The following is a 27928-nucleotide window of genomic DNA, read 5'->3' as shown; positions in this document are numbered from 1 at the left end:
GCTACCATGGCTACCAAAATAATAATTATTAATAGCATTTAAGTTGAGTTGCCAGGGTGAAAAACTGCAGCCTAGCAACACAATGCATTGTTTTAAAAATAGTTCTTATATATCCAAGATGCACGTTTGAAATAATTATGAAATAAAACACCGTTGATTTATTTTTATTTAAGACGGTTTAATATTTTTATCACAGGAATTAAAACAATACATAGGTACTTTTTATTCATCATTCTCAAAATAGTTATTATCTTAACTAGTTAACGTGGATGGCTTCGTCGTTAGTAAACGGCTTCTGTGGCTGAGGGGTAAGATCCACGACTACGAATTCGAAGGTTGTGGATTCGAATGCCGGCGTGCTCATGTAAATTTTATGTAATTCAATTGTGTAACATATTTCACATTTAAATCATATAATATAGTATACATGCGGCACGTTCCAGCATAGTAGATTCTATCAATATCACCCTGGTGAAAGACCACAATTCAGAAACTTTAGCCGTGTTTGGTGAAAGACTAGATCTGAATAGAAAACTTCCCCACCTTCCTATTTCCATCTCCTTCTCCTCCACTTCAGCCCTCCAACTGGACATGCAATAGTCTCACTGGCTCCAGTTAGCAGGGAACATTTGGAACATGCGGTATTCACATAAAACAATTAATATTTGAGAAAGAGAGGTTAAGCGAAAATTATGCTCATTTGCATTGGTGAAACTGAAATTTAACATTTAAACTGGTTGCTCAGTTTATTTGGTGCAAGCAGCAGTTAATGTTGAATTTCAAATGTCATTTTGAAGAGTTAGCTGCAATGTTGATATTTTAATTTGCTTTTAATCACCTACTTCCAATTGTTTTTTATATACTGCACAATTTGATGAACTCCGTCTTTCCCCGCCTCTCCGCTGACGTAACCTATCTCCAGCACGATGTAGTCCTCGTTATTCCGCACGCTCACCGCAGCCGTCAGATAGTCAGGGTTATCTGGTACTGGATCGTAAGAACAACCCGCTGCAGGTGCAACTATAACATCCTTGGAAGGAGAGTGACTAGATTCAGCAACTAATGTAGATTCTGTTTTATTACTGCCAGAAGATATTTCCGTATCTTTATCATATCTTTTTACCGGTATTAATTCATTTGCGCTTTCACCAATTTTGCATTTTTTGCTGGGTGAACATAATACATTATTTTTATTAGAATCTAAACAGTCTTCGTTCTTGCGTTTTAATTGGTTAGTTTTCGTATCAATTGCACTGTTGTCAGTATAAAATAAGTTTGTATTTTGCGGGGAAAGGATTTGGCCGTCTTGTTTTCTGCAAATATTGACATTATCTTCAGGAGAGAGCACTTCTTTCGGCTTTGCGTCAATTCCACAATTTTTTGAATCTTGTTGTACTTTAAACATCTGTTCTCTTCTGAGTTTCCGTTGATTGGACCAGGTGTTTTTGGTTGCTTTAACTTCGAGTGTTGAAATGACGTCCTTTTGCTGTAGAAGTTTCCATTGTAGTTGCAATTCTTTGAATATTTGCAATAATTTAAATGTAATCTCCTTCACTTTGTAGTCTATCCCTACTATTGGTGGTACAACGAAGCTCATGCATTTGCCTTTAGTGTTCTTCTTTGGAGGGGGACCTGCAAAAGAAATAACATAATTTTACATGCCATCGGCACCATATTGATGAGATGTACTAAGAAGAAGTACATATAAATATATATAGGGCATAACACCCCAAAAACAAACAATAAAAATGCTTTTGGCCGTGAGAATCTAAAAACTTACCAGAAGTACACATGTTTGAAATGACTTAAATAAATTATTTGTTGGTTGGGAACTGCCTCGAATGACAGGAACAGGGCTATTGGATTACAGTAGAACCTCGTTAATTCGAAATCCACGGGACATCAAAAATCAAATTTCGAATTAACAACTTCCCACGTAATTCGAAATTTTATGAAAAAAAAAATACGCCGAAAATCGATTTCTTCAAATCCGGGTGGTATTTTAGTTGTAAATTCGTATTAATACCAATTATTTCTTTATTTTCGCGGCCGATTACCGTAGCGGCGGGCCCTTTAAATTCAGTTATTCGCAATAAATTCGTAAAAACGCTATAAATTTACGCGTAAATCGAGATTTCGCTGCCGATTTCGGTCGCGGTCTACCCTTTAAATTGAGATATTCGTAAAAATAGGATATATTTCCGCGTAAATCGAGATTTCGCGGTAATTATCGGTCGCGGCCGGCCCTTTATTTCAAATATCTGAATTTAAATTCGTAAAAATAAGATATATTTCCGCGTAAAACGAGAATTCGCGCCGTATTCCTTTGCGGCCGGCTCTTTAAATTCAGTTATTCGAAATAAAATCGCAAAAATACGATATATTTCCGTGTAAATCGAGAATGCACGGCCGATTTCCGTCGCGGCCGACTCTTTAAATTCAGATGTTTGATGTAAATTCGTAAAAATATGATATATTTCCGCGTAAATCGAATTTTATCGGCAGTTTTTCGTCGCGGCCGGCCTTTTAAGTTCAAATATTTGAAGGAAATTCGTAAAAACATGTCATATTTCGGCGTGAATCGAAATTTTTCGACCGATTTCCGTCGCGCCGTATTTTTTAACTCGGATATTCGAAGTAAAGTTAATAATAATACGATATATTTCCGCGTAAATTGAAATTTCGCGTCCGATTTCCGTCGCGGCGGGCCCTTTAAAATTCAGATATTCGAAATAAATTCGTAAAAATACGATATATTTACGCGTAAATCGAGATTTCGCGGCCGATTTCCGTCGCAGCGGGCCATTTAAATTCAAATATTCGAATTAAATTTGTAAATATACAATACATTTACGCGTAAATCAAAATTTCGCGGCCGAGTTTCGTCGCGGCTGACCTATTAAATTTAGATATTTGGTGTAAACTCGTAAAACTATGACATATATCCGCGTTAAACGTATTTTCTCGGCCCTTCAAACTCGGATATTCGAAATAAATTTGAAAAAGTACGACATTCCAGTGTAAATCGATTCAGATTTACAAAATAATAATGAAAAAGTTTTACCTTACAATAAAACTTATATTATGTACTTAGCTTTATTTAAAACCTATAAAGTGAGATAAACATTACCATTTTGCAGCCAAATCGACGTTTCTTACCAAGTTCGTGTGTAATTCTTAGTTTAAATCTCCCGCCAATGTCACCTGCTAGTTCCTAATGCATCCTTCAGGCGGCGCCAGTAGTGGGGACGCCATCAATGATGCTATAATTTCGTGTTTCATTAAATGAAACACGAAATTATAGCATCATTGATGGCGTCCCCACTACTGGCGCCGCCTGAAGGATGCATTAGGAACTAGCAGGTGACATTGGCGGGAGATTTAAACTAAGAATTACACACGAACTTGGTAAGAAACGTCGATTTGGCTGCAAAATGGTAATGTTTATCTCACTTTATAGGTTTTAAATAAAGCCTATGCTACATAATACTAATTAGGACGATGTATAACCACGTAAAAATACATTTTTCGGCGTTTTACCGCCACGGCTGACTTTTAGATTCAGATTTACGAAATATTATGATTTATTTTCGCAAAAATCAATTTTTTTCGAATTACACAAACAAATTTTCGTGTGCGGACAAAAATAAATGTCGAATTACGAATTAACGGATTTCGAATTGAAAAAAAAAAATGTATGAAAAAAATTTTCTGCGGAAATTTTTTTGGCGAAAATTTCGAATTACGCGTTTTTTCGAATTAACGGGGTTCTACTGTATACATAATATATAGAAAACAGCATTAAAAGTGTTTTAACCAAAGGATTAATTTGTATTCAGTTGTTGACTTACCACTGTTGAGTACATTGGAAGATTCCATAAAGGACCAAGCTAAGCCCCAGCGAGTAGTCCTGCCTTGAGAGAACACCGTCTGCGCCACTTGCTTTATTCCTCGATCCTTAAGTATTCGTAGGAGGGGCTTTAACGAACTTTTATGTCCCAGCATCGTAGTGTAAATCCTGTGGAAAAAACAAGGTACTCCCATTATCCTCTTGGCCTGTACAGGCACATATATAAATAAAACAAGCTCTCAGCGCTATGCACACTTGTATGAAGGTCATAAAAAGTGCCATGTACAACCGTTATCCTATAAAAATCAGGAATATGGTAAAAAGGTTAAAAACTAAGTTGCAAATTAACTTATTGATTACATAATATAATTGAACTAACAATTATATCGAAATAACAAATTGAGGACAAAGATAAGGCCGTTTTCTCCTTGATAACTCTTGAGGTCTTTTTTTATTAGGTTTGGGAAAACCACAGAGCAAGGATAGACAGAGCTACCCATAAGAGCGAGGGGAACAAACCAAGTGACACAGAGCAGGGGGAGTGGTGTGGGGAAGTCCCTGACAGTGATTTATCAATAATAACAGTATACAAGCACCTCGCATTGTAATATGTATCACCATTTAGTGCGCGAAAATAAAATCTGTTTACGAAGTACTAATTCTTTTTAAAATGGAGCGCAAATTACTGGCTTTGTAAAAAACTTAAATATCCCAAATCGGGTAAACAAAAGCTTGTTTGTCACACTATTACAAATGACTTATATTTTACCCGACGCATTCAATTTTAGCGTCGCTACACCAGGCGGCAATTCGTTCAAGAACAAACATTCACATTCTGTGTAGAAAAGTCCCACAATGGACTGCGCTGCAAACCGTTGACTGACTTTAAGGCGATGCACTAGTCGTGTAATATTTTAAATTGAGCCGCTATCAATAACAACCCTTACGTAGATGGCGATAAGGTTTAAATTCCCACTTATTTTATAAATAACTTAATTTTCCACATTATACAATAAAATCATAACCGAAAATGGGTTCGCAAGTAGGAGATTTTGAACTTTAAAGCAGTTTTCATAGGCCTTTACATTATTTTTTCTGGACTTATAAAAGGACTTATCTAAAAAAATACTCGATTATTTCAAAGGCCGCCAAGATGTTTTCTACTCGCAGTATTTAATTAAAGCATCTGAAACATTTCTAGGCGACCAAATTTTCAAACCAAAAACACATGATTTTGAATTACCACGTATGGCATCGCCTTAACAAACTTTACTTTTCTGCGCAGGGTCTGGTTATTTTAATGTGTGCTCTTCGGCGTTCAATGTACGACTGATGTCGTAGATTACTCAAAACGTTTTGCCAAAAATATGGTCACTTGGTTTGAGTCCAGCTTGTCGAAATGATACCTGGATTTCAACTTAAGACAAGTCTATCTCTTCCAACGTCAGTGGGGAAAACGTACAAATGAACAAAAAATATTAACAACACTTTTTTAAATTAACCAATCAATTAATTTCAATTATCCAGTAAATTTTCCATGGTTCCCTTTATCACTATTAAAATGAGAATAAATTTCAATAAGTCATAAATATGTTTCCTTTTAGTCTTAACCTTTTGTGCGCCCACATCTTCGGGATATTTTCAAAATAACATTTCTCTGAATATAATTAGCTATTCTGGGGAAATCACCTTATGGTAGATGGTGACCGGATAACACCTCAAAATGACAATTCAACACACCTATAAAAAGTGTTAAGCAGGGTACTCACCTAACCGTGTAACCTGTAACGTATCTGATACTGTATCAAGTGAGTACGTAGGCACGAGTCTACTGCGAGCCACTCGCGGGTGGAGCGCAGTGTGCTCGCAGTGACCCGCCGACGGCGGTTTCACTGCGAGCATCATAGCGAGCACTAAAGGCGGATCCGGGAGGTCGTAGCTGGATACGCGGTTACCGTGAACGAGTCGTACCCACTTGCAGATTGATACAGTATCAGATACATTACATGCTACACTCTAGGTGAGTACCCTGCTTTATAAAATTAGGAAAAGTGATGAAACAAAAACTAGGTTAAATATTTATAAACGTATTTTTACAGATGTGTTGAATTGTCATTTTGAGGAGTTATTATGGAACCGTAGATTATCATTATCTGGTAAGAAGGTACAATGTATAAAAACATAATTTTTAGAAAATAAGTGAGTATTACGAAAATAGATCAGCTGGCGGATGGCGAAAATTTGGTGTCAGCGATCAAGAAGTTAAAACATATGTCTTTTATTTAAAAGGAAAGCAAATAAAAAGTTAAATAAGAAAAAGTGATTTTCAAAAAACATTCTAAAATCAAACGCGATGTTTCTGGAAACAGGGTTCTAGAATAGAGCAAATTCTACGATGTTTACATACCTAATTTTATTCTTCAGTATCAAGCTCTCTTGTATGAGCTTAGTGACAAAAGCAACTTCACCTCCTTCCGTCACAATCTCCTTCAGTGAGCCCGTGCGAGCCGTGCGCGGGGGAGGCCTGGAATAAAACATTTTCATCAAAAACAACATAATTCAGGATAACTTTCATGATCTATATAAATAAAAATGTTAATGTTCGTTTGTTCAAAATCCTAAATCTACAAAAGTTCTTCGCCGATTGCTTTGAAACTTGGAGACAAGGTTGCATTCAAATATGCGTGTGTTTTTATATACAGTGGTGCCTCACACAACGAACGCCTCGCACAGCGAATGCTGCACACAACGAACTTCCTTTTCGTTCATTTCACGATTCATACAACGAACTTCGCTTCACACAACGAAGTCGCCCGATCTTCTACGATCACTGCCGATTAATTGCATCCTCCCGCGCAGGCAGTCGTTAGACTCGTTAGTCACTGCGTAGTACGCTTAACTTACGCACGTATCGCAGCAATCGTTCTTCATTACGAATTAAATCGCACACGTATCACGGCAGTCGTCCTTTTAAGATAAACTCAACATTTTTTTTATATGATGGGTTCTAAAAAAAGCAGAAAGGTGATTTCTCTTGAAATGAAACAGGAAATAATTAGAAGGAGTGAATGTGGGGTAAAACAGTGTGACCTCGTCAAAGAGTTTGGCCTCAACAAGACCACCATTTTCACCATTTTGAAAAACAAGGATGCAATAAAATCAGCCAAAGTAGCCAAAGGAGTATCAAAACTATTTAATGAAAAACATAGATCTTCAATCCACGAGGAAATGGAGAGGCTATTAGCGATTTGGATTAAGGACAGGCAGGTGAAAGGTGACGTAACAACCCAAGATATTATCTGTTACAAGGCCAAGATAATTTATGAAGATCTAAAGAAAAACATCCCTGGAAGTAGCAGCAATCAAGATAATAAAGAAGATTTCAAAGCCAGCAGGGGGTGGTTTTTTAGATTTAAGAAAAGGTATGGAATCCACAGCGTTAATATGCATGGTGAGGCTGGCAGTGCTGATAAAAAAGAAGCAGAAAAGTTCTCTATTAATTTTCAAAAATTTATTATGGATGAAGGATACTGCCCACAACAAGTGTTCAATGCCGATGAAACGGGTCTTTTCTGGAAAAGAATGCCAAGCAGAACATTCATTACAAAAGAAGAGAAGAAATTGCCAGGACACAAAGACATGAAGGACAGACTTACCCTTATGATTTCGTCTAATGCCAGCGGAGACCTCAAGATCAAAGGATGATGATGTAGAGGAGCTTATTGAGGAACACAAAGAAGAGCTGACAACTGAAGAGCTCCAAACACTTCTGGCCCAACAACAGGACAATGCTCAAAGGGAAGCGTCATCTGATAATGAGGAGCAACAATCAAACAATCAACCAATTCCAACTGCTGACATCAAGAACATCCTGGTCAAATGGAAAGCAGTTCAGGAGTTTACCAATGCCCACTATCCGGATTCCGCTGAAGCAAACAGGATCAACGACCTGTACTCCGATACTATTGTCCGTTATTTCCGGCAGATGTTGAAGAAAAGAGAGAAACAAACGACTTTGGACAGGTTTTTCACTGCACCATCGGCGGAAAATGGATGAAGATGTGCAAGATTCGATTATTTCTTAAAATTAAAAAATGTGTGTTTTTTTCATTATGTTTTTAGATGTATCTAAATAAAAATAATAACAAAAAATTTATCTTTTTTTTATGTCATCTTACCATATTTTATGCTACAGAACGAATTATTTTTTTTAACATGTATTGTTATGGGAAAACGCGTTTCACATAACGAACTTTTCGCATAACGAACTTGCTCCTGGAACGAATTAAGTTCGTTGTGTGAGGCACCACTGTACTTATTTTATAATTAAATTATCTTAATGCAACACATGGTAGAATTACAATGGAGAACCATAAACAAGGGCGTGCCACAAGGAAGCATTCTTGGGCCTCTCCTCTTCCTTGTGTACATATACGAACTTCCAATAATTGCTGGCACAGAATGTTCAATGTTTGCTGATGACACTGCTCTGTTATTTGAATGTACTGGAGACGTTGACGAGTTTAATAAACATGTTAACGAGACTTGTCAATCAATAGCAAACTGGCTGTTATCACAAAATCTGTCGCTTAACACAAACAAAACTGAACTTCTAAAATTTTGTCCATTACAAGCTACACCTATAAACATAAATGTTAACTTTAATAACAATCATATCGAACATTCCCAAACATGTTCACTGCTGGGAATACAACTAGATGCAAATATAAACTGGAAAGAAATGTATCTAAAGTTGTAACAAAAATCAGTAGCTTTTCTTTTGTTCTAGGCACCCTTAAAAATATCTTATACATCGAGTCAGTAATCACCGCATACTATGGATACGTATACTCAATGATAAAATACGGAATAGTTTTTTGGGGAAACTCAGTAAACGCCAAAGATGTTTTTGTCATCCAAAAGAGGTGCCTATGAAAAATTACAAACTGTGATCACCAGGATTCATGTAGACCAATTTTAACATAGGCTTAGTAATTATCAAAATCAAATCAAAAATATGACCTTTTTCAGACCGTAATACGTGCGTTTAAAAAAATACTATTAAAGGCTGAATATCGTCAAAAAATACCTTAAGGGGTTTTCTTTAAACGTACGAAAAAAAAAAACTAAAAAATAAATAAAATAGGTTCGTAGTTTAATTTTTTCATAAACACTAATTGTACTTGTTTTTAAAATGCAGATTATAAAACTTTGGATACGTTTATTTAACAAAACTAAATGATAAATTATTGGTATTATATTTTTCCATTTTTAAAGTTAATTTAATATTTTTTATACTACAATTTAAGAAAGAACACTTAGATTTTTAAATTACTATTAATATAGGAGGTCCGATGGCGCCTATTTGAAATTTTTAATATGGTACAACATCGAACTAAAAGCTTCTTTTAAATATCCCAACAGATGGCGCTATCATGGTGGGAGTCTTGGGTATTGTAAAGAAAAAGAGAAAAAAAAATCTAACCTATTAGGTATGTGAGTATGTGTTAGCATGAGTTCGCTATCGACTCTTCCCATGTCCATAAGCCAATATTCAACGTATAAATCGGTTTCAGTTATTCAAGCCAAACGGCCACTGACTTAGGTTATGCTATTCTGTACACTATACTGTAAAACTCTCGACTCGAAGTTTGCGGGATCGAATCCCGGAGTGGGCAAGTAAATTTTATTTGGTTAATTTGTGTTATTCACAATTAATGAATTAATATACGTATGGTATATTCGCGGTACGTTCCATAGTGAAAGATACTCTCAGTATCGCCTGGTGTAAGACCACCATTCAGAATTGAAACGTTGCTTGAAATGGCTTTAGCCGTGTTTGGTGACCAAATCTGAATAGCCAGGTAGATTCACTTATTCAATAAATAATACCCGTTCTGCGGTCTAAATTTAAATAATGATTTGTGGTCTTTCATCAGGGCGATACTGACAGTATCTAACGCTCTGGAAAATGCCGCAAATATAATACTTATGTACATTGTGAAATAACACAAATTATTAAAATAAAATGTAGGTTGGTACTCGTGCACGCCAAGATTGTAACCCGCGACGTCACGGAGGTCGTCATCCTGTTGAGTCCGGCCATATCAAGAGACAGAAGGTCAGCGGTCCTATATCGATTTATTATTGTTTTTGTAAATTATTCTCAAAAAACATGAATGAAAAGACCAAACACAAATAACCTGACTGCCATATGTTGTGGCTAGAGTATTTTGAAAGTCCAAGCGAGCAAGCGTAATTACTAGTGCCACGTGATTATGATGCATGTGTGAGTCAACGCTCATAAAGGCAACTCAAACAAACCTCATCTCTCAAAAAGTGTCGCTACGTTTGAATATATGGGTATAGGTTCATACACCTCATACATGAAAGTGAGTACCACCACAGACATTGCGATATGATGAGTATTTTGGATATCAATATCAACAAGCTTTCAAACTAATTGTTTAAATTAGTCAAGTTGAATATTTGTCAGTTTCGTTCCAGATGCGATTTGTTGAATACAAGCGAATTTTGGGCCCGATGGCGTTTCTCCATGTATTTGTAAAGGCCGGTCTCCTCCGATAAAAACACGAACACATTTTGTGGCCTTAGAAAACAAAATGCGTGCATTTGACGGCCGGCGTAGTCCGGTGGTAAGGCTTTGGACTCCCATTCCGAAGGTCGCGGGTTCGAACCCGGTGTACGCAAATAAATTTTATTTGATTGATTTGTGTTATTTCACAATTGATTAATTAAAATAATAAATACTATATATGCAGCACGTTCCAGAGTGGAAGATACTCCCAGTATCGCCTTGGTGTAAGACAACCATTCAGAATTGAAACGTTGCTCCAAATGGCTTTAGCCGTGTTTAGTGACTAGATCTGAATAGCCAGGTACTTCCTCACCTTCCTCTTCCCCATCTCCTTCCCTTACCCACTTACCTTCAGCCAAGCAACATCACCTCTCAAAAAGTGTAGCTACGTTTGAATATATGGGTATAGGTTTTCAAGTTACAGCATAAATATGTTTTGTCAAAAAAAATAATAATTCAGAATTGATGGTGGTTTTTGTGATTTTTTTAATAATATATTTTTTTTAAGTGCTAAAATGCTCTCGTGCTGCGACTTTTAGATATTTTGACTATATGATATTTTGGTCGAATACGTAATAACCGCGGTCTAGGGGCAGAGCGTTCGACACTCGTTATGCAGGACCCGGGTTCGAATCCCATATTTTTATAACTTTTAATTTTTTTAAATTTTCTTTTGTGATTTTTTTAATAACAATTTTTTTTTAAAGTGATAAAATGCTCTCGTGCTGCGACTTTTAGATATTTTGACTATATGATATTTTGGTCGAATACGTAATGACCGCGGTCTAGAGGCAGAGCGTTCGACACTCGTTATGCAGGACCCGGGTTCGAATCCCATATTTTTATAACTTTTAATTTTTTTTTATCACATGCTACTTATAAATTAATATGTGAATTTATAAGTAGCAATTTAGTAGTAATTTATTTTTACTTGTGTCATGACATTGTTTTAGTGACATCTTACGAATTTCAACAGAACTTTTTAAGTACAGAACTGTCTTTAAATGGCTAGTAAAACCTAGTTCCTCCGCTGGGGGGCATTGTTGTAGTTTCATTCTGAACAAGGTACCTATTACACTTGGCCTTAAAAACGGTAATTGGACAAAGCAGTGATACAAAATAGGTTTGTTTAGGTTAGGTATAAAAAGTAGATATTAAGAACGGTAACTGGACAAAGCAGTAGCAGGACAAAGCATTACCAGGGCGACCTTTAAACACGCTGTACTTTCTGCGAAACGAGCTGCCTGGCATAATTGGGTTAATAATGTGGGCAACGCCAACCCGTGGGAAATCCACAGCGCAATTGAAAAATCCGGAAAAGGATCGGATCGGTATTTGTCTAGTCTCATTGGGATCACAGAAGGTAGGAACGCTGAGACGATAGACGTGGCCTCTACTCTCAACACACTTTTGGGCAAGTTAGTTCCTGTAGAATCAGTAATTGGGGAAAGTGACCACCATAAACAGGTAAGACACCTGGCACGGCTTCCACCTAGAGACCTCGCCCAAGAGGATAGAGTCATTCCAGTCACTAGAGCAGAAATTGATTCAATAATTAAGGGTTTGGGTCCTAGGAAGGCACCAGGGCATGACAGACTCAACGGTGTGATAGCGAAGCAAGTCTGGATCCACGCTAGGGAGGAACTCTTCCAAGTGATGGAAACGTGTTTGAGAAGAGGAGTTTTCCCTTCTGAATGGAAGAGAGGCGTGCTCAGGGTCATACCTAAGGGGAACGGCAAGCCACTAACTGATGTCAAGGCCTATCGGCCCATTACCTTACTTCCAGTGCTTGGCAAGATCCTGGAAAAACTTATCCGGCATAGACTACGACAATCACTCTCCCCGTCCAGCGATCTTCAATTTGGCTTCGTCCCCGGTAGATCCACCGTGCACGCCATGTCGTTTGCGCTTAATTGGGTGAAGGTTTGTACTAAGAGGTATGTAGTTGCAATCTTCCTCGATATCACTATCAGTGCCTTCGACTACGCGTGGTGGGACATGATACGCATCAAGGTTAAAAATAGGAACTGCCCAAAACTTTTATTTAAATCGGTGGACAATTACTTATCGGGCCGCACCATCATTATATCTCATGGCGACACCGTTATTGAACGCGAAGTCGATATGGGGTGCCCTCAAGGCTCCAACCTAGGTCCTGAATTTTGGAATATAACCTTCGATGACTCCTCTAGGTTACCCTTGCCTGAAGGATGTATCATGATCGACTATGCGGACGATAAAATGTTTCTTGTCTCTGGGGACAGTAGAAGAGAAGTTGAACGTAAGGCTGGTGAAGGTTTAGACACCCTCCTTAAATGGGGGGAGAGGAATAAAATGACCTTCGCTCCCCAGAAGACAATGGGTCTCCTGATGAAGGGTTCTTTCAGTAAGGAAAGAAACCCTACCATCCGTATGGGAGACACTAATATCAAATTTGTGGATAACGTCAAATACTTAGGTGTCACTCTAGATCGATCGTCCTCCTTTCTGGCTCATGTCAAAGATGTATCCAGCAGGGCTCAGGCGCTTTTCCTGAAGCTAAGAAGAATCTCCACGGCTGAGTGGGGACTTCGCAGACCGGCTCTGCACGCTCTCTACAGGGGGGTATATGTTGCGCAAGTCTCATATGCTGCCTCTGTTTGGGAGCACCGCCTGGATAACTGCTTAATACTTCTAGCTCTCAATAGGGGTCAACGCACTCCCCTGCTGGCACTATCTGGGGCATATCGAACCGTCGCCTCGGACGCTTTGCCAATTTTGGCTGGTGTACTACCAATTGATCTAGAGATTAGGGAAGTGTTAGCGAAGCAGCGATTAATCCGAGGATCCCCGGCAAACCACCTTGGTGTCGTTCTGACACCGGGTGGACCAGGAACTCTCCCAGGACTGCTCCGAACGATGAGGGACCTGTCGCTCAAAGAGTGGCAGGTCCGTTGGGATAGGTCGAGCAAGGGAAGATGGACCTTCTCCTTCTTCCCTTCAGTTAAACTCAGAATGGAAGGGGCCTTCCTCAAACTGGACCATCACGTTACGCAGCTCCTTTCAGGACATGGGGAATTCAGGGGAAGGCTTCACAGCCTTGCCCTGTCCACCCACCCCAATTGCGCTTGTGGCAATAATTACCAGTCGGCCGAGCACATTCTGTGGCATTGTGAGATTTTGAAGGATGCCAGAGACGAAATGATAGAAGGTCTGAATGTCCCCATTAGACCGGTGTGGAACACCGATCTTGTTTCTAACAGTGTGAATTTCGAATGTTTGAGGAAGTTTACTAGGATCTGGGTTGAGAGATGGCCTGTGCTTAGAGTCGTTGACTAGTGTAATAATTGGGAACCCCCGGTGTACTGCTCCTGCTCCATGACTTATTCTTTTACAACTCTTTCATTATTGTATATGCTATTCTGTTTTTCTTATTTTACTATTCTTATCTTATTTCTTTTTCTTACTGTACCAGCTGTTGCAGATGATTTCCATTCGTTTATATTTTGTTTTTTGTTTTTTTTTTAATTAACTTGTCTTGTACTTTTTAATTCTTATTTTCTGTTTTCTTTTCATATGTTTCTTTTTCACTGTCTAAGGATAACACACTGTTTTTCTTTTTACAGACACTGTAAGCACTCTTATATATTTGTGTTTACTAATTATCTCTCTTACTTCTTATTCTTATTCAATACTTACTGTCCTCTCTACAGACCATGCAGATCTTATTTTTACACCGTTACTTTTGTTTTTACTTATTTACCGTTGCCCTTATGTGGCACTTTTTGGATTGATTATTGTTTTTCATTTTTCCTCTTATTTTCTCTTCTTTTTGCATGTATTTTTTCCGGTTTTCTTTTCTTTTTTTTTAGTAACAGCAACGAGTTTACAGGCGAGAACTGAACTCCGTTGTCTGTTTTGTTTTGTTTATTTTCCCCATTAGGGGTTGGATAACGGGCCTCGTCCCCGCATGCACGACTGGAGCTTCTTATTATTCTTTCTTACCGGGGGACTCCGCCAATCACCTGCGCCACCCCTGATGAGCGTTGGTGGTCAGAGGGGTGACTGTGCGGGCTGAGGTAACCTCCACCCTGCCTCCGACCTCCTGACGCTTCTTTCCCCTAGGTTCTTTAGGGTTTTATCCCTCTTTTTCCAATACTTATCTTCAGGGCACCACCGGGTGGTCGGCTAAGGGGTGTGGAAGTCCTGACCTGCACCAGTCGCCCCAACCACCACCAATTTCTCAACAGGACTGCCAGTCGTGGTTCGGCGAAACTCCCCCGTCACTCTATTGTTTACTTTACTTTTATGTGTTTACAGGTACTGGAGTGTGGGTCCCCTCCACCAACTATCTGCCTGACACTTGAACTTGATTGTTTTGTTGTTTATTTTTCTGTGTTGTCCTTAGTTTAGTACTTGTAAGCGCTTGCATACCGCTTCATAACACCGTATGCGGGGACATTGAAGGCCTAGCTTCATTTATATAAATTGTAGAGCCGTTTATTCAAAAAAATTAGATTCATGCGAGAGCTCCGAAGGGGTGACCATAAGTCACCTATACCGGGGTGGGACAGGGTGGGTGTACCTTCAATGGACAAAGCAGTGATACAAAATAGGTTAGATTAGGTTAGGTATAAAAAATAGACATTAAAAACGGTAACTGGACAAAGCAGTGACACAAAATAGGTTAGGTTAGGTATAAAAAGTAAAATGGTAACTGGACAAAGCAGTGATACAAAATAGGTTAGGTTAGGTATAAAAAGTAGACATTAAAAACGGTAACTGGACAAAGCAGTGACACAAAATAGGTTAGGTTAGGTATAAAAAGTAAAATGGTAACTGGACAAAGCAGTGATACAAAATCACTTCTCATTCACATACTATGAACAGAAGAGTAACAGAAAAACCAATAATTACATATGTAGTGCCTACCTTTCCGTACTGCGAGCCAGATCCATATCGTGGATGGAAGAGTAGAATGGTGGATTGCACATGCAGAAGTCCACTTCCTCCAAAGATCCACCAAAGGTTTTGAAGCAGTGCATGAGAAGTTGGGTGTTATTGACTACTTTTTTCACTGGAAACAAATAAACACTAATAATATTCCAAGAAAAGAAAGGGTCTATTTTGTAACTGAGCACAGACAGAATTTAACATTAGTATTATCAAATTGAAACTCAAAACTCACTTCACAAAAATAAGTCCATAAATGAAAAATAAAATTTAAACAATTATTTCAGACCAAGTGTATGTACAAGAAATGCTATGTGGGCGTGTTTCAGTATTCAAAATTTGGTCTTTCAGTACAAATCAAAAACAAATGGAACGGCGTATACGATTTCTGAAAATGAATTTCGATTGGCTGTCGGGTCAATCCGCACCAAATCATCCAGAAAATTTTGGATTTGTCACCCACCATCTCAGATTTTGATGAAACTTTAAATTTTTAATCCTTCCATATAGATAAGAAAATATACCAAATTTTACCTTCCTACCTCAACTCGTTGTTTTTTTATGGGCAGTTGAAGTTTGGGCAAAATAAGCGTTTTTACATATTCCGAGCACTCCGGAAGAGCTTGTACCTTCAATGAAAAAAAATTGTATCTTTGTCATTTATAGTGGAAATGCAATGAAAATTTTCAATATTATCAAGAAAACTATGCTGATTGCAGAAAAAAATAAATAAACCCTTTACATTTATCTACTTGACTTTAAAAAATTACCAAAAGTAATTTTTTAAGTAATTTTTGGGACGGAAAAGGTACTTTACAAAAAAGCAATATCTCGGGAAGGTACAGTGTTAATGAAGTAATTTTTTTTTTTATTCATATCTACAAATAGCATAGAATCACATACAAAAATAAAATTCATGGCATTTTACTTGCTTCAATAAATAAAATCCATTTTAAACTTTTTTCAAACTTTTTGTAATTTTTTTTTTATTCTTATCTACAATAAACATAGTACAACCTAAAAAAATAAAACTCCTGGTATTTTGTGTGCTTCACAGTGTAGAAACGTTTTTAAAATGAGAAATCTTAATCATACAGAATTGTTCCAAGTTTTTTAAAATCTAGATACTGTATTTGCAAATAAAAAAAGTCAAACTTATTCGGTCCTTTACAACATGCTGGTAAGCTTGCAATGTAAGCTTAAGGCACCAACAAAATAATGTACCTTGTTCCTTACCCTGAATGCATACACCATAGCAATATTTTATAACAAGATCAACTTTTTAACTCTTTTCAATACAAATCCAAGCTTGTTTTAAATGTTTAAAGGTGGGTCACCAGGCACAGAGTTGCAAGGCAACCTTTTCTTGCAGGCGTTGTGGCAAAGATAATCACAACACCTTACTACACAATGAGGTACCTCTGCGGGAGGCCTCCAATATGGATGCTGATAACGAGGTTTCAGTATCGAATTTTTCTGCATCGGATAAAGCAGAAAAAATAATATTATTGTCAACTGCCAACATAGGAGTTGTGGGTAGTAACAATAAAATTTTTAAAGCCCGCATTCTGATTGATTCAGGGGCCCAGTCAAATTTTATGAGAGCAGAATTTGCTAATAAATTAAATTTACCATGTGAATTGATAAACAAACCCGTTTCTGGGATCCATAATAACATCACTCACATAAAAAAGAGAATTTCAGTGGAGATGAATTCGCTTCATACTGATTATAAAAGTGAAATATCATGTCTGATTTTACAGGAGATTACAACAAATTTACCACAAGTGACAATGGCGAAAAAAGACTTCAAGTTACCACGAGGATTGGAGCTAGCTGACCCGAACTTCAATATAGCTGCACCCATCGACATCCTGTTGGGCGCGGAGAGCTTTTGGGAAATCCTAACCAACGATAGATTGAAACTCGAATCGGGACCAACACTTCAACGTACGCAACTGGGATGGATCATATCAGGACCAATCCACATGTACCCAAAGCAAAGGCCTGTATCAGATTGTTGTAATTTATCTATAAATAAAATAAGTCACCAAATAGAAAAATTTTGGAAATTGGAGGAGATTAATCCCACTAAGATTCTAAATCATGAAGAAAAGGCTTGTGAAGCCAGTTTTGCTAGTACTCATACTAGACAAGACGACGGTAGATACGTAGTAAGTTTACCGCGTCGAGCATGCATTGATCAGCTGGGAAGTTCATTGCTCACTGCTGAAAAAAGATTTAAAAATTTAGAAGGAAAATTTGTGTCAAATCCCGAATTGAAGACACAATATATACAATTCATGCGTGAATATGAGGAATTAGGTCATATGGAGGTGTGTGACCAGTCAAAGGGGGATCGTGAATCCTATTTTTTACCTCATCACGCTGTGACAAAAGAATCAAGCACTACTACTAAAGTGAGGGTCGTTTTTGACGGCTCCGCCAAAACTTCAAATGGAATTTCTCTCAATGACGCCTTGATGACAGGACCTGTTATACAAAAGGACTTATACACCCAACTATTGCATTTCAGGAAACATCAAGTAGTACTGACGGCTGACATCGAGAAGATGTACCGCCAGATTAACGTGTGTGAAGCGGACCGTGACCTGCAGAAGATAGTGTGGCGCGAGTCGCCGCAGGAGGTGCTCAAGCATTACCGTCTGAAGACAGTCACATATGGTCTGGGGCCTTCCTCTTTCTTAGCCACTAGAAGTCTACGGCAAATTGGTATGGATAACAATATAAATTTATAAGACTCTTTAAAAAACAAATACAATAAAAATAAAACAGGCAATGTAGGATTAGGTTAAATGAAAGTACATTACAATAATATTGTTTACAAATAAATGTTCAAGTTCATTTTTTACTTTTATTCTTGATCTGACCCATAAGATGGTTGAACTTTTGATCAGCATGATGAACGTCTTTTTCAAGAAAGTAGTAAGCTCTTCCTGAACCTTTTGTTGTGGGAGGGTCAACGATATTAAAAATATTTTGTAGTGGAACAAAACAAATATCTTCTTTTTGATGTGGCCAGTAAAAGGATGGAGCTGGGCCAAAAGGATGCATAAACTTGATTGATACATCACACTCGTCTTCATCTTTGGAAACCACAAGTCCAAAAAACCAATGGTTGTCATATACGCAAGCTACATAAGAGTTTGTACAAATTTGTACCATACTTAGTTGCTCAGAGCGATTTCGTTCCCCACTGAAGTTAAAAATCAAAGCATAATCTGAATCTGAACTTATCCTTTTTGTGCCAACTTCATTTTCAGACAGAGGAACAAAGCAGTGGAAACCTCGAGTGCCTGGTATTGTTTTAGCTTGTGAAAAACGCTGCTGTAATTGTTGCCTGCAAGTGAATAAGCTTTCTTTTCTCAGCAAGTAAAAATATATATTTTCTACTCTCGACTGACAAAACTTAAAAGTTTTGTCTACAGTTGTGATAGTGTTGCCAGGGCCAAGTTGCAAACTTTCTCTAGTTAGAAGACGTTTTACTGTTCCACCTATTCCATCACAGGGAGATTTCCCATGACTCGTAGCAAAAAACGACCAACATGCTTTCAAGTTGAAGTCTTTTTGATGGTGACACAGATTTAAAAAGTTTTTGCAGTTTTTATATTGCGCTGCGCAACCATCAGTAAAATAATGAACACTTTGAATTTGGGGAAATTTTTGATTTAAAAATTGAGCAACAATTTTTTGAGTTTCGTAAACGAAACTTACATCATGTTCCAAGTCATCTGAAATTACACACAAGCTTGACACTGTGAGATCTTTGCCAGGCTCTTCACAAGTGTAAATTACCACTGGGTGGAGTGAACAACTGTCTTGCGTCCAGTGGTAACCCTGGACTTCATTCTGGATAACATAGGAGAAGTTTTCACTGAAGTCTAATAACACAACAGCTTCATTTATCTGAAGCTGTGCTTTTAGGGACTCTTTGAGATATTTTGATTGAGACTTTGTTATAAAAGAATGAGGAAGAAGTTTTACAAGACTCTTCACAAGATGTTCTACATATTCATGAAAGGGAACTGTAACTGAAACCTGCTGTGTTCTATCAGTAGTTACCCATGCACTGTATGTAATTTCATCTTCTTGGTCCCATTCTTCAAATTTTTCTAACAAATGTTTCTTAAGATTTTCACTAGATGTTGAACACTTATCACAATGTCGAAGCATACAGTCTCTATTGTTCTTTGAGCACACTAAGTAGTCCATTAAATCATTGTACGTTTCTTCACTGTCACAAGCATTAAGAAGCAACACTACATTTTGATGAATTGCACAAACGCAGACAGAATGAGAGCCTGGAGAACCTACTGGCACACACCATTTGGGATGCAACCAACAAAATTTCGAAATCCCAATTTTTGAAGCAGGGTATTCAAACTTGAAGGTAGCATAAAGTTCATTCAGGTTACAAAGCAATAGTCTTTTTTGTTCATAAACATTTTTGGTTATGCAAACTTTATCTTTTTTCCCTGGCATAACACGAGAAAATTCATCGTTTTGGTAGAAATTTTTAACCAAAGTAACTGTTCCTTGGTCTAATGGTTTTCCTTTTTTTGGATCAGGTAAAGCAATGATACCATTTTCATTTAGTAGCTCTCGTGCTTTACGAACTGAGTATTCACCAACACTGAATTCTTCAGCAACCTTTTTTCTACTCCACGAAGTTGGAGCGAGAGTTAGAAGCTGAATTCTCTCACGGCGTGTAACTTGTGTTTCCAATTTTTTTTTAACCAACTCAACAAGCCTGTCCATGTCATTAGCTTTTTCTTGAATACATCTTGGTATTTTTGCATCACATTTTACTGGGGAAAATTCTTTTTCTAAAACTTTACTTACTTTTTTCTTTAAGGTTGAACAAGCAGAATCTAACTTCCGTTTAGCGTAACTAGACTTACTGTGGGATGGTATTGCATGTAGTTTAAATGGAGATTCTCCAATGTCAGTTAAAGAAGTGTTGATTTCTTGTAAAAAAATTTCTTTGTTTAAAACATTTTCAACTTCACTTATGTCTTCTTGAAAAGTGTTAAGCTCTTCAATTTCATTGTTAAGGTTTTGGCTCTTACTAATTTTTGCTCTGCATGCATTACAAATTTTTTGTCCAGGGATTGCTTTATTAGTTACTTTTAGAATGGTATTAATGTTCTCTGAAAATTCCAAGGATACTGTTCTTAAAGTTTTTGTAATTTTCCTTTTGTGGCTTTAGAACGGGTCAAAACAAGCTTTTTGAAATGTTTCATATTTATTTAAGTTAAATATTCTGTGGTGCTCACAAATGTTGAAAACCAAGTCTGTAGCTACAAAACTTCTTTGTTGAATAAGCTTTTTTTCAAATTCACTTAACAAATCCACACTCGTTAATTTCTCTGACTTAGTATAACTTTTTTTGTGACATTCAGTACCATTATGTTGTCCCACACTACATTTAACTAAACTTGTTTCGATTAGAGACATTTTAACAACGTACACCATAACATGAAACAACTACTGTATTTATATAGATGATCACTGCTTTGAAGCTGACTCAGAACTAAGCATGTCAGAGGAAACAAAGCATGTAGTATCCTGCAAACTTAGTGATGAGGCAGATAGTAATTTTCATGTTCTGTCTTGTTCTTGTTGCAGATACATCATTTCCATGTAGTGACTTGTCTCTAGGACTGTTTCTTTGATATTAGTCCATTCATTCAACCTATATTACTAGCTATATACCTAAACTATAACTTGCCCAATTACAAACTAAAAATAGATATAAAAAAAATCACAAAAAGTTTGAAAAAAGTTTAAAATGGATTTTATTTATTTTTGTATCTAGATTTAAAAAAACCTAGAACAATTCTGTATGATAAAGATTTCTTATTTTAAAAACGTTTCTACACTGTGAAGCACACAAAATACCAGGAGTTTTATTTTTTTAGGTTGTACTATGTTTATTGTAGATAAGAATAAAAAAAAATTACAAAAAGTTTGAAAAAAGTTTAAAATGGATTTTATTTATTGAAGCAAGTAAAATGCCATGAATTTTATTTTTGTATGTGATTTTATGCTATTTGTAGATATGAATAAAAAAAAAAATTACTTCATTAACACTGTACCTTCCCGAGATATTGCTTTTTTGTAAAGTACCTTTTCCGTCCCAAAAATTACTTAAAAAATTACTTTTGGTAATTTTTTAAAGTCAAGTAGATAAATGTAAAGGGTTTATTTATTTTTTTCTGCAATCAGCATAGTTTTCTTGATAATATTGAAAATTTTCATTGCATTTGCACTATAAATGACAAAGATACAATTTTTTTTCATTGAAGGTACAAGCTCTTCCGGAGTGCTCGGAATATGTAAAAACGCTTATTTTGCCCAAACTTCAACTGCCCATAAAAAAAAAACGAGTTGAGATAGGAAGGTAAAATTTGGTATATTTTCTTATCTATATGGAAGGATTAAAAATTTAAAGTTTCATCAAAATCTGAGATGGTGGGTGACATGGCCTGGATGATTTGGTGCGGATTGACCCTGTCTCGATCTAATAGTCAAAAGGTACTAATGCGGTGATCACTCACACAAGGACAGTACAACACTGTCTTGTCCCAGCTCCGGACCCACTGTCCTTGTGTGAACAGTAGTTTGGAAGACAGAACAATGAACCAAGAACACCGTCACAGAGATAGAAGAGCAAGCTATCTCCTCACGATAGTGTCTTACCCCCATCACTGCGCCCAGTCACGTAGTCGTTGTGTAAATGCATTTTGACAAAACAGTAGGACAATAGCCAGCCACTCTGCACGTACGAATCTCGACTCTCGGTGCTCGAATCTTGTATTTCGGCTTAAAAATGTCACATAAATAGAACCCCTCAATACATCTTGGCATAAGTTAATATTTTTCGCGAACTCACTAGTAACGAGCATCGTTGTGTATCCATTTTGACAGCATTCCGCATTTGAAATACGGTAAAATTGTTGTATTGTCCCATTGTCCTGCCCTGCGCGGTAGAGGTCATTCACAGAGCAGGGACAGGACACTTTTATATATATATATATATTTTTTTTTTTTTTAAAAGATAGACAAACATTCCCGGGTTACTAATAACCCAACAATGTTTGAAAATCTCCTACTACCATCACAGAAAGCCGAAAATGTTGCTTGTGTTGTGATGGAGGACTTAGCCAGCTGAGGAATCGAACACGCGACGCTCGGGTGAGACCCAAGCGCTATGCCCACTCAACCACTGACCGGTCAGTGGTTGAGTGGGCACTTGTCTTCGGTATTATCCTCGTGTGATCCCGGCATAAGTCAGTGGCGAAATTAGTTATTCATTCAAATCTACATGGAATGCATTTCTATTTAAAGGTGTGTGTGTATTATCTTTTCAGTGTCTGTAATTAAAATTATTATTTTTCTGTTTTTTTTTGTGAAAATTTGTATTTTCTAGGTGTAATGAATGTAGGTCGGAGATTATGAAATAACAGTGAACGTAAATCTGTAATGAATGTGCGACACAAATGGAGAGTATAAAAGGCCAGTTCATGTTCTGGTTCAGTAGCTGTCTTCCATTTTGACCATTACTAGTTGTACTTTCCATCAACACAGTTATTTTACTAAGTAGTTGTACTTTCCATTAGCTAATACCGTCATTATACTAAGTAATTTTCTAGCGTTGCACAGTGATATTTCATTAAAATAGAGCTAAAGAAATTGGGCAAGTATTTTTATCGATTAAAAAGCTAATTTGTGCTTTTTAGTAGGTGCACATCTGTAAGGTTTATGAACAATTTTTTTATAATGAACTATGTGCGCACATTTTGAGAGTCAATAATTTTTTTAACACATATAGTGCTTGAGAAACGAATTATTAGTGCATTATACAGGGTTTTCCAATAAGAGGTGTTATTTTGATATTCAATCGGAAAAGATCAATGGTTTCGTTGCTTGTGTGGCACGTAGTGCCGTCTTGATGAATGTAAACGTTGTCCAAATCAATACCATCCAATTCCGGCCATAAAAAATCATTAATCATCTCTCGATAGCGCAATCCATTCACCGTAACTGTTGCTCCAGCTCCATTTTCGAAAAAGTAAGGTCCAATGACTCCGCCGGACCATAAACCGCACCAAACAGTCACACGTTGAGGATAGAGAGCCTTTTCAACAATAACTCTTGGGTTTTCCGAGCCCCAGATGCGACAATTTTGCTTGTTGACGAAGCCACCGAGGTGGAAATGGGCCTCATCACTCAAGATGATTTGCATTTGATTCACTGAAGTGAATTTTAATAACTTCAATGCGTTGTTGAAGCGTGGTATCGTTCCATTTTTATTAATGGTGTAGTTTCTACTTGTCAAATGTCAAAAAATGACAGCTTCAAAAGTAACATCTACCGAAATAGCGGGCTATTCAAAATAACACCTCTTATTGGAAAACCCTGTATTATGGGCTTGGGCGAATGAGTTAACCTTTTAAAAGTTGACCCTTTCAAAGCAATCTCTCCCATGACGCAGCACGTTTTGACACAATATATCTGTTTTAGTGAAATGTCATGGAACACAAATGCGATATCCGCATACGGGGATGGCCGCTGATGGATCACATATATGACAGCCGAGTAGATAAGGTTAAAGATATGCTTACCTGAAATAAATCTCTGGAGATCATTCTGTTTGATATTCTTCAAGGCCATATTCACACTGTTCTCGTCCACCTCGGTGGCCATCATGTGCCATTGCAGTTTCCTGGCGGCTAACAGTGGGTAGATGCAGCACGCTCCCGTACCTTACCAAAACAATATACAAATACTCAAATTGGATGGCGGCATTTATTACGGAGCTCGTAAACAAGCATGTTTTTACGGCAAGGTATTGCCATATAGATTTCCATATTGTCAGGCAATTTAGCACAAAATTTTCGTGTATTGCCTATTCTTGTCGGCTTATTGCCATGTGTTGCCAGTGAGAACACTTGGCTACCGATATTACGACAATATTGCCGGGCCAAATCTATTTCCTTTCAAAAGAAAACAAATAAATATGTGCATCTCTGTGAACCCGATTAAAATAATATTAATAAATAATTTCGGGATTTTGCTTCTAAGTGTATTCAAGTTTAGTGGAGTTATTGCAGGAGTTCATGTTTTTGTGCTGTGAATAAGTTTGAGTAATACTCTTGCGGTACACAGCAATATTGACAGGACAGGGCAATGTTGATGGCCAACACCTTTCCGGGCCGGGCAAGACAAATTATTCGATAATGGGCAATATTAGACTAATTTATCTTGCTAGTTTTCAGGCACCTTTATAATGTGAAATATGAAAGCATTTCATTTTAGTTTTAGAGATAATTTGATCATTTCATTTCAGGGTAATTATTTACCTAACCTCCACACTTTTCAGCACAGATTATGGAAATTAAACTTTTTTTAATCAATTACTACAATAAACAACTATTTACATGAACAAAATGGGTTTTAAGTTTGATTTAATTAATTTATGGCATTTAGATTGAATCGAAACGTTCACAAACATTAATCCATACTAAAAAAACCAAAATGGCAGCAAAAGGATGGTTAACCTTTTAAATGCCAGTAGGTAGAAGTGTAGCTGTGCACAGCAGGCCAAGAATGCGAGTTAACTCGCTCTTGGCACAGAAGCGGTTAAAAGAGAAATTTTGAATTTTGATTGAATAAAAATAGAACTTTAATGCATCTTTTAACATCTCTCCAAACGAAATTAGTTGTTTCTTGTAGTAATTAAGTTAAAAGAAGCGTAATTTCTATAATCTGTGCCTAAAAACAATGGTTAATATTTACCATTTGAAAATGGTAAATATTAACCATTTTTAAATTCATATTGTATTTATTTATGGCAGGTTGTGTATTGTGTGCACAACACGAGAATGGAAGTATAATTACAAATATTTTACATGGGAAAAAGAATACGACAAGGAATCGACTTCAAAATTCCATAATTCAGATATCCATGGATATTTATTGCGTTATTCCAAATAAGGAAGTGACAGATTAGGATATAAGTTTAAAGCGTCTTACATGACTCCATATTGCTTGCCATACAGACCAGTCATACTTTAAAAGATGTTATAAGTGTTAGCGTGGTGACGATATGCGCTGTAATCTGATAGTCAGGCTATATTTGAAAATTATGCGACCCCCTCTCCTACCTACGGCAGGAGAACAATTTACAGATTGCCCTAATTATGCAGATATCATCTGTCAAAGTGACAGATCCCATGCAAAGAAATGATTCCGCGGCAGTGCCCCAATTGATCTGACCCCCTCTCCTGAAGAAGATTATAGCGTAGTGTGTCAGCCCAACATATAATAGTACATGCAACGCCCAATTTAAGCTCGCATACTATAGTGCAGGGGTGCTCAATCGACCGGTCGATCTCGAGAAAAATTTCCCATTTTTCATGCCTTCTTTTTTATTATTTATTTGTAGCTTGTAGCGGACTGAGTTACTGAACAGATTGTTCTGGAACAGCTGGCAAATTTCGTATTCGCTTTGAGCTGAGAAAGTTCCACGTGCTGCGGAGCGCGGGTATGCACTGTCTCTGGACCTTTCTACTGAGTGCCGATATATATACTGCGCCGTGGGAGCAGAGTAGTGGGAGTCAGTAGTCAGTCAGTCCAAGTCAGTCCGAGTTGTAACTTGAAGGCGGTACGACGTTTGTTGATAAATAATACAAAATGAGTGCGGTGAAGAGAAGTAAAACGTATCATTTTAATAATGATTGGGAAGAAGAATTCTTATTTTGTATGGTGAAAGATAAGTGCATTTGTCTCATTTGTTGTGCGTCAGTTGCAATACCTAAGCTTGGGAACTTAGAGAGGCATTATAAAACCATTCATAAAAATTATGAAAAGGATTTCCCGCCACAGAGTGTATTAAGAAAACGAAAAGTATGTGATTTGATAGCTAGTTTAAAAAACGAACAAACCTTGTTCACAAGACAAGCCAAACAATCAAAAGCTGCAACGATCGCATCATATAAAATATCTCAATATACTGGCGAAACACAAGAAACCATTTGAAAATGGAATGGTTGTGAAGGAAGCATTTATTGACATATGTCATCGTGCTTACGATTAGCACTCGGTAATTACATACCATCGTATGAAAAGTATGCTGAGGACATGCAGTGCAACGCTTCAACATCCAAAGTCATTATTTAGTTAAGTTTAGAAACTAGAACTCGTTTCTTTTTTGTAAGAACCGGAGAACCGGAGAATCATTTTTTGCGATTTTGAATAAATATAAGTTTTTTCATTGACTTTTTATTGCAGACCTCCACCTACCTTGACTAAAAAAATGCATTTTGTGAACTAATTTCTGTCGTTCCTCCAAATTCTATGTGAATTCGTGGCCATGCAATTATGCAACGTCCCTATATATACACTTATACCTGCGCTACGATACACCCTACCTACATAGACAACAATCCTGCATCACACATACTTGCAGCCTCTCAGAGTCGATCGATCGGAATCTAATAATATTGAGGTAGATCGCCAGCAGTTCATGTTTGAGCACCCCTGCTACAGTGTAATGTGTCTAAGGCTTTAAAATTCAACAAAATTATATTGGCTTACCTATGTCAATGCCTCTGACGTTTTCCTTTCTTCCTGCAGCATCCAAAATGTCTTCCAACCAAAGCAAATAGTTTAACCTCAAAGGTATTGTTGGAACTAAGCGATCGGAGGGAATATCCACATCTAAACCAAAATCTGCGTGAAGCAGACACTTTGTAAGCACAAGGAGGGTATTGGGCTCCTTGAAATTTATCCTGACAGTTCCGTTTAGATCCTAGAACAGAAAAAATGATGATATGGCATTGAATTTCATAACCACAAACTTCGAAGTGTACGCAATAATAGTTAAATATATTATCATATATTAGATGGAGAGGATACATGAATAGAATACATACGATCGTAGATATTTTCAAGAACTCCGGATAATTTATAGCCAACTTTGAAAAATCTGGAGGGACCTTGTACATATTTCTAGGATGCATAATGAGTGATTCGTCGAAATTGGATAAATATAGCAGTCAAGGCGTTTGTATTCCAAGTAAATAATTTAAGAAAACATACTATTTTAAACAATTTCACTCTTAGTAATGTTTATAAATTTATTAATACATAAAAAATAACAATTTCTGACTGACAACGTTTTTTTGACGTTTGGCGCCAATGCGACATAACCTATCTCACCATAAACAAACCACTCTCTATCTGTCTCTATCTCAATTTATGACTCTGCTCCTGCTCACTCTTAAGGCGGCGATACACATGCCTGTAAAATGGAACAGTAGCTTGCATGCATGTTAATGGCATGTACAAGTTACTGTCGCAATGAGAATACACATGCAAGTTAAACTTGCATGCAAGTTGCGTCCTTGCTTGCCTGTATTTGCAAGACGTATACACATGCCAGTCACTAGACAGTACGTGTCTCAAATCACTCTGAGACTGAGTAGTCTCAAGCTTTTTGGCAATGGAAAACATTCGAAGTG

The 27928-nt window shown here is 37.2% G+C and overlaps 1 protein-coding gene across 1 annotated transcript; it reads right to left on the bottom strand.

The window, feature by feature from the left end:
• Positions 1-182: 182 nt before the first annotated feature.
• LOC149420409 (U6 small nuclear RNA (adenine-(43)-N(6))-methyltransferase) lies at positions 183-27584 on the bottom strand. Its single transcript, XM_089636688.1, has 7 exons — positions 27341-27584; positions 27003-27216; positions 24029-24169; positions 15360-15504; positions 6258-6374; positions 3852-4018; positions 183-1632 (listed from the first exon to the last, which is right to left on the bottom strand). Exons 1-7 carry the CDS (start codon positions 27425-27427, stop codon positions 839-841), a joined length of 1665 nt encoding a protein of 554 aa, XP_089492814.1. The 5' UTR covers positions 27428-27584; the 3' UTR covers positions 183-838.
• Positions 27585-27928: the final 344 nt, after the last annotated feature.

This window comes from Hesperophylax consimilis, chromosome 10 (genome assembly GCF_061612785.1).
Source record: "Hesperophylax consimilis isolate HC1 chromosome 10, BYU_Hcon_1.0, whole genome shotgun sequence".
In the NCBI taxonomy this organism is placed as follows: Eukaryota; Metazoa; Arthropoda; class Insecta; order Trichoptera; family Limnephilidae; genus Hesperophylax; species Hesperophylax consimilis.
This window is presented reverse-complemented; position numbering and strand designations above follow the sequence as displayed.

What these genes read in the sequence shown, in the direction of transcription:
- LOC149420409 (XM_089636688.1), bottom strand. Translation starts at nt 27,427, where the DNA reads ATGCATCCTAGAAATATGTACAAGGTCCCTCCAGATTTTTCAAAGTTG. An exon ending in TCTTGAAAATATCTACGATC is followed by an intron (nt 27,217 to 27,340) that starts GTATGTATTCTA and finishes TTTCTGTTCTAG; the next exon opens with GATCTAAACGGAACTGTCAG. An exon ending in CGTCAGAGGCATTGACATAG is followed by an intron (nt 24,170 to 27,002) that starts GTAAGCCAATAT and finishes TGTTTTGGTAAG; the next exon opens with GTACGGGAGCGTGCTGCATC.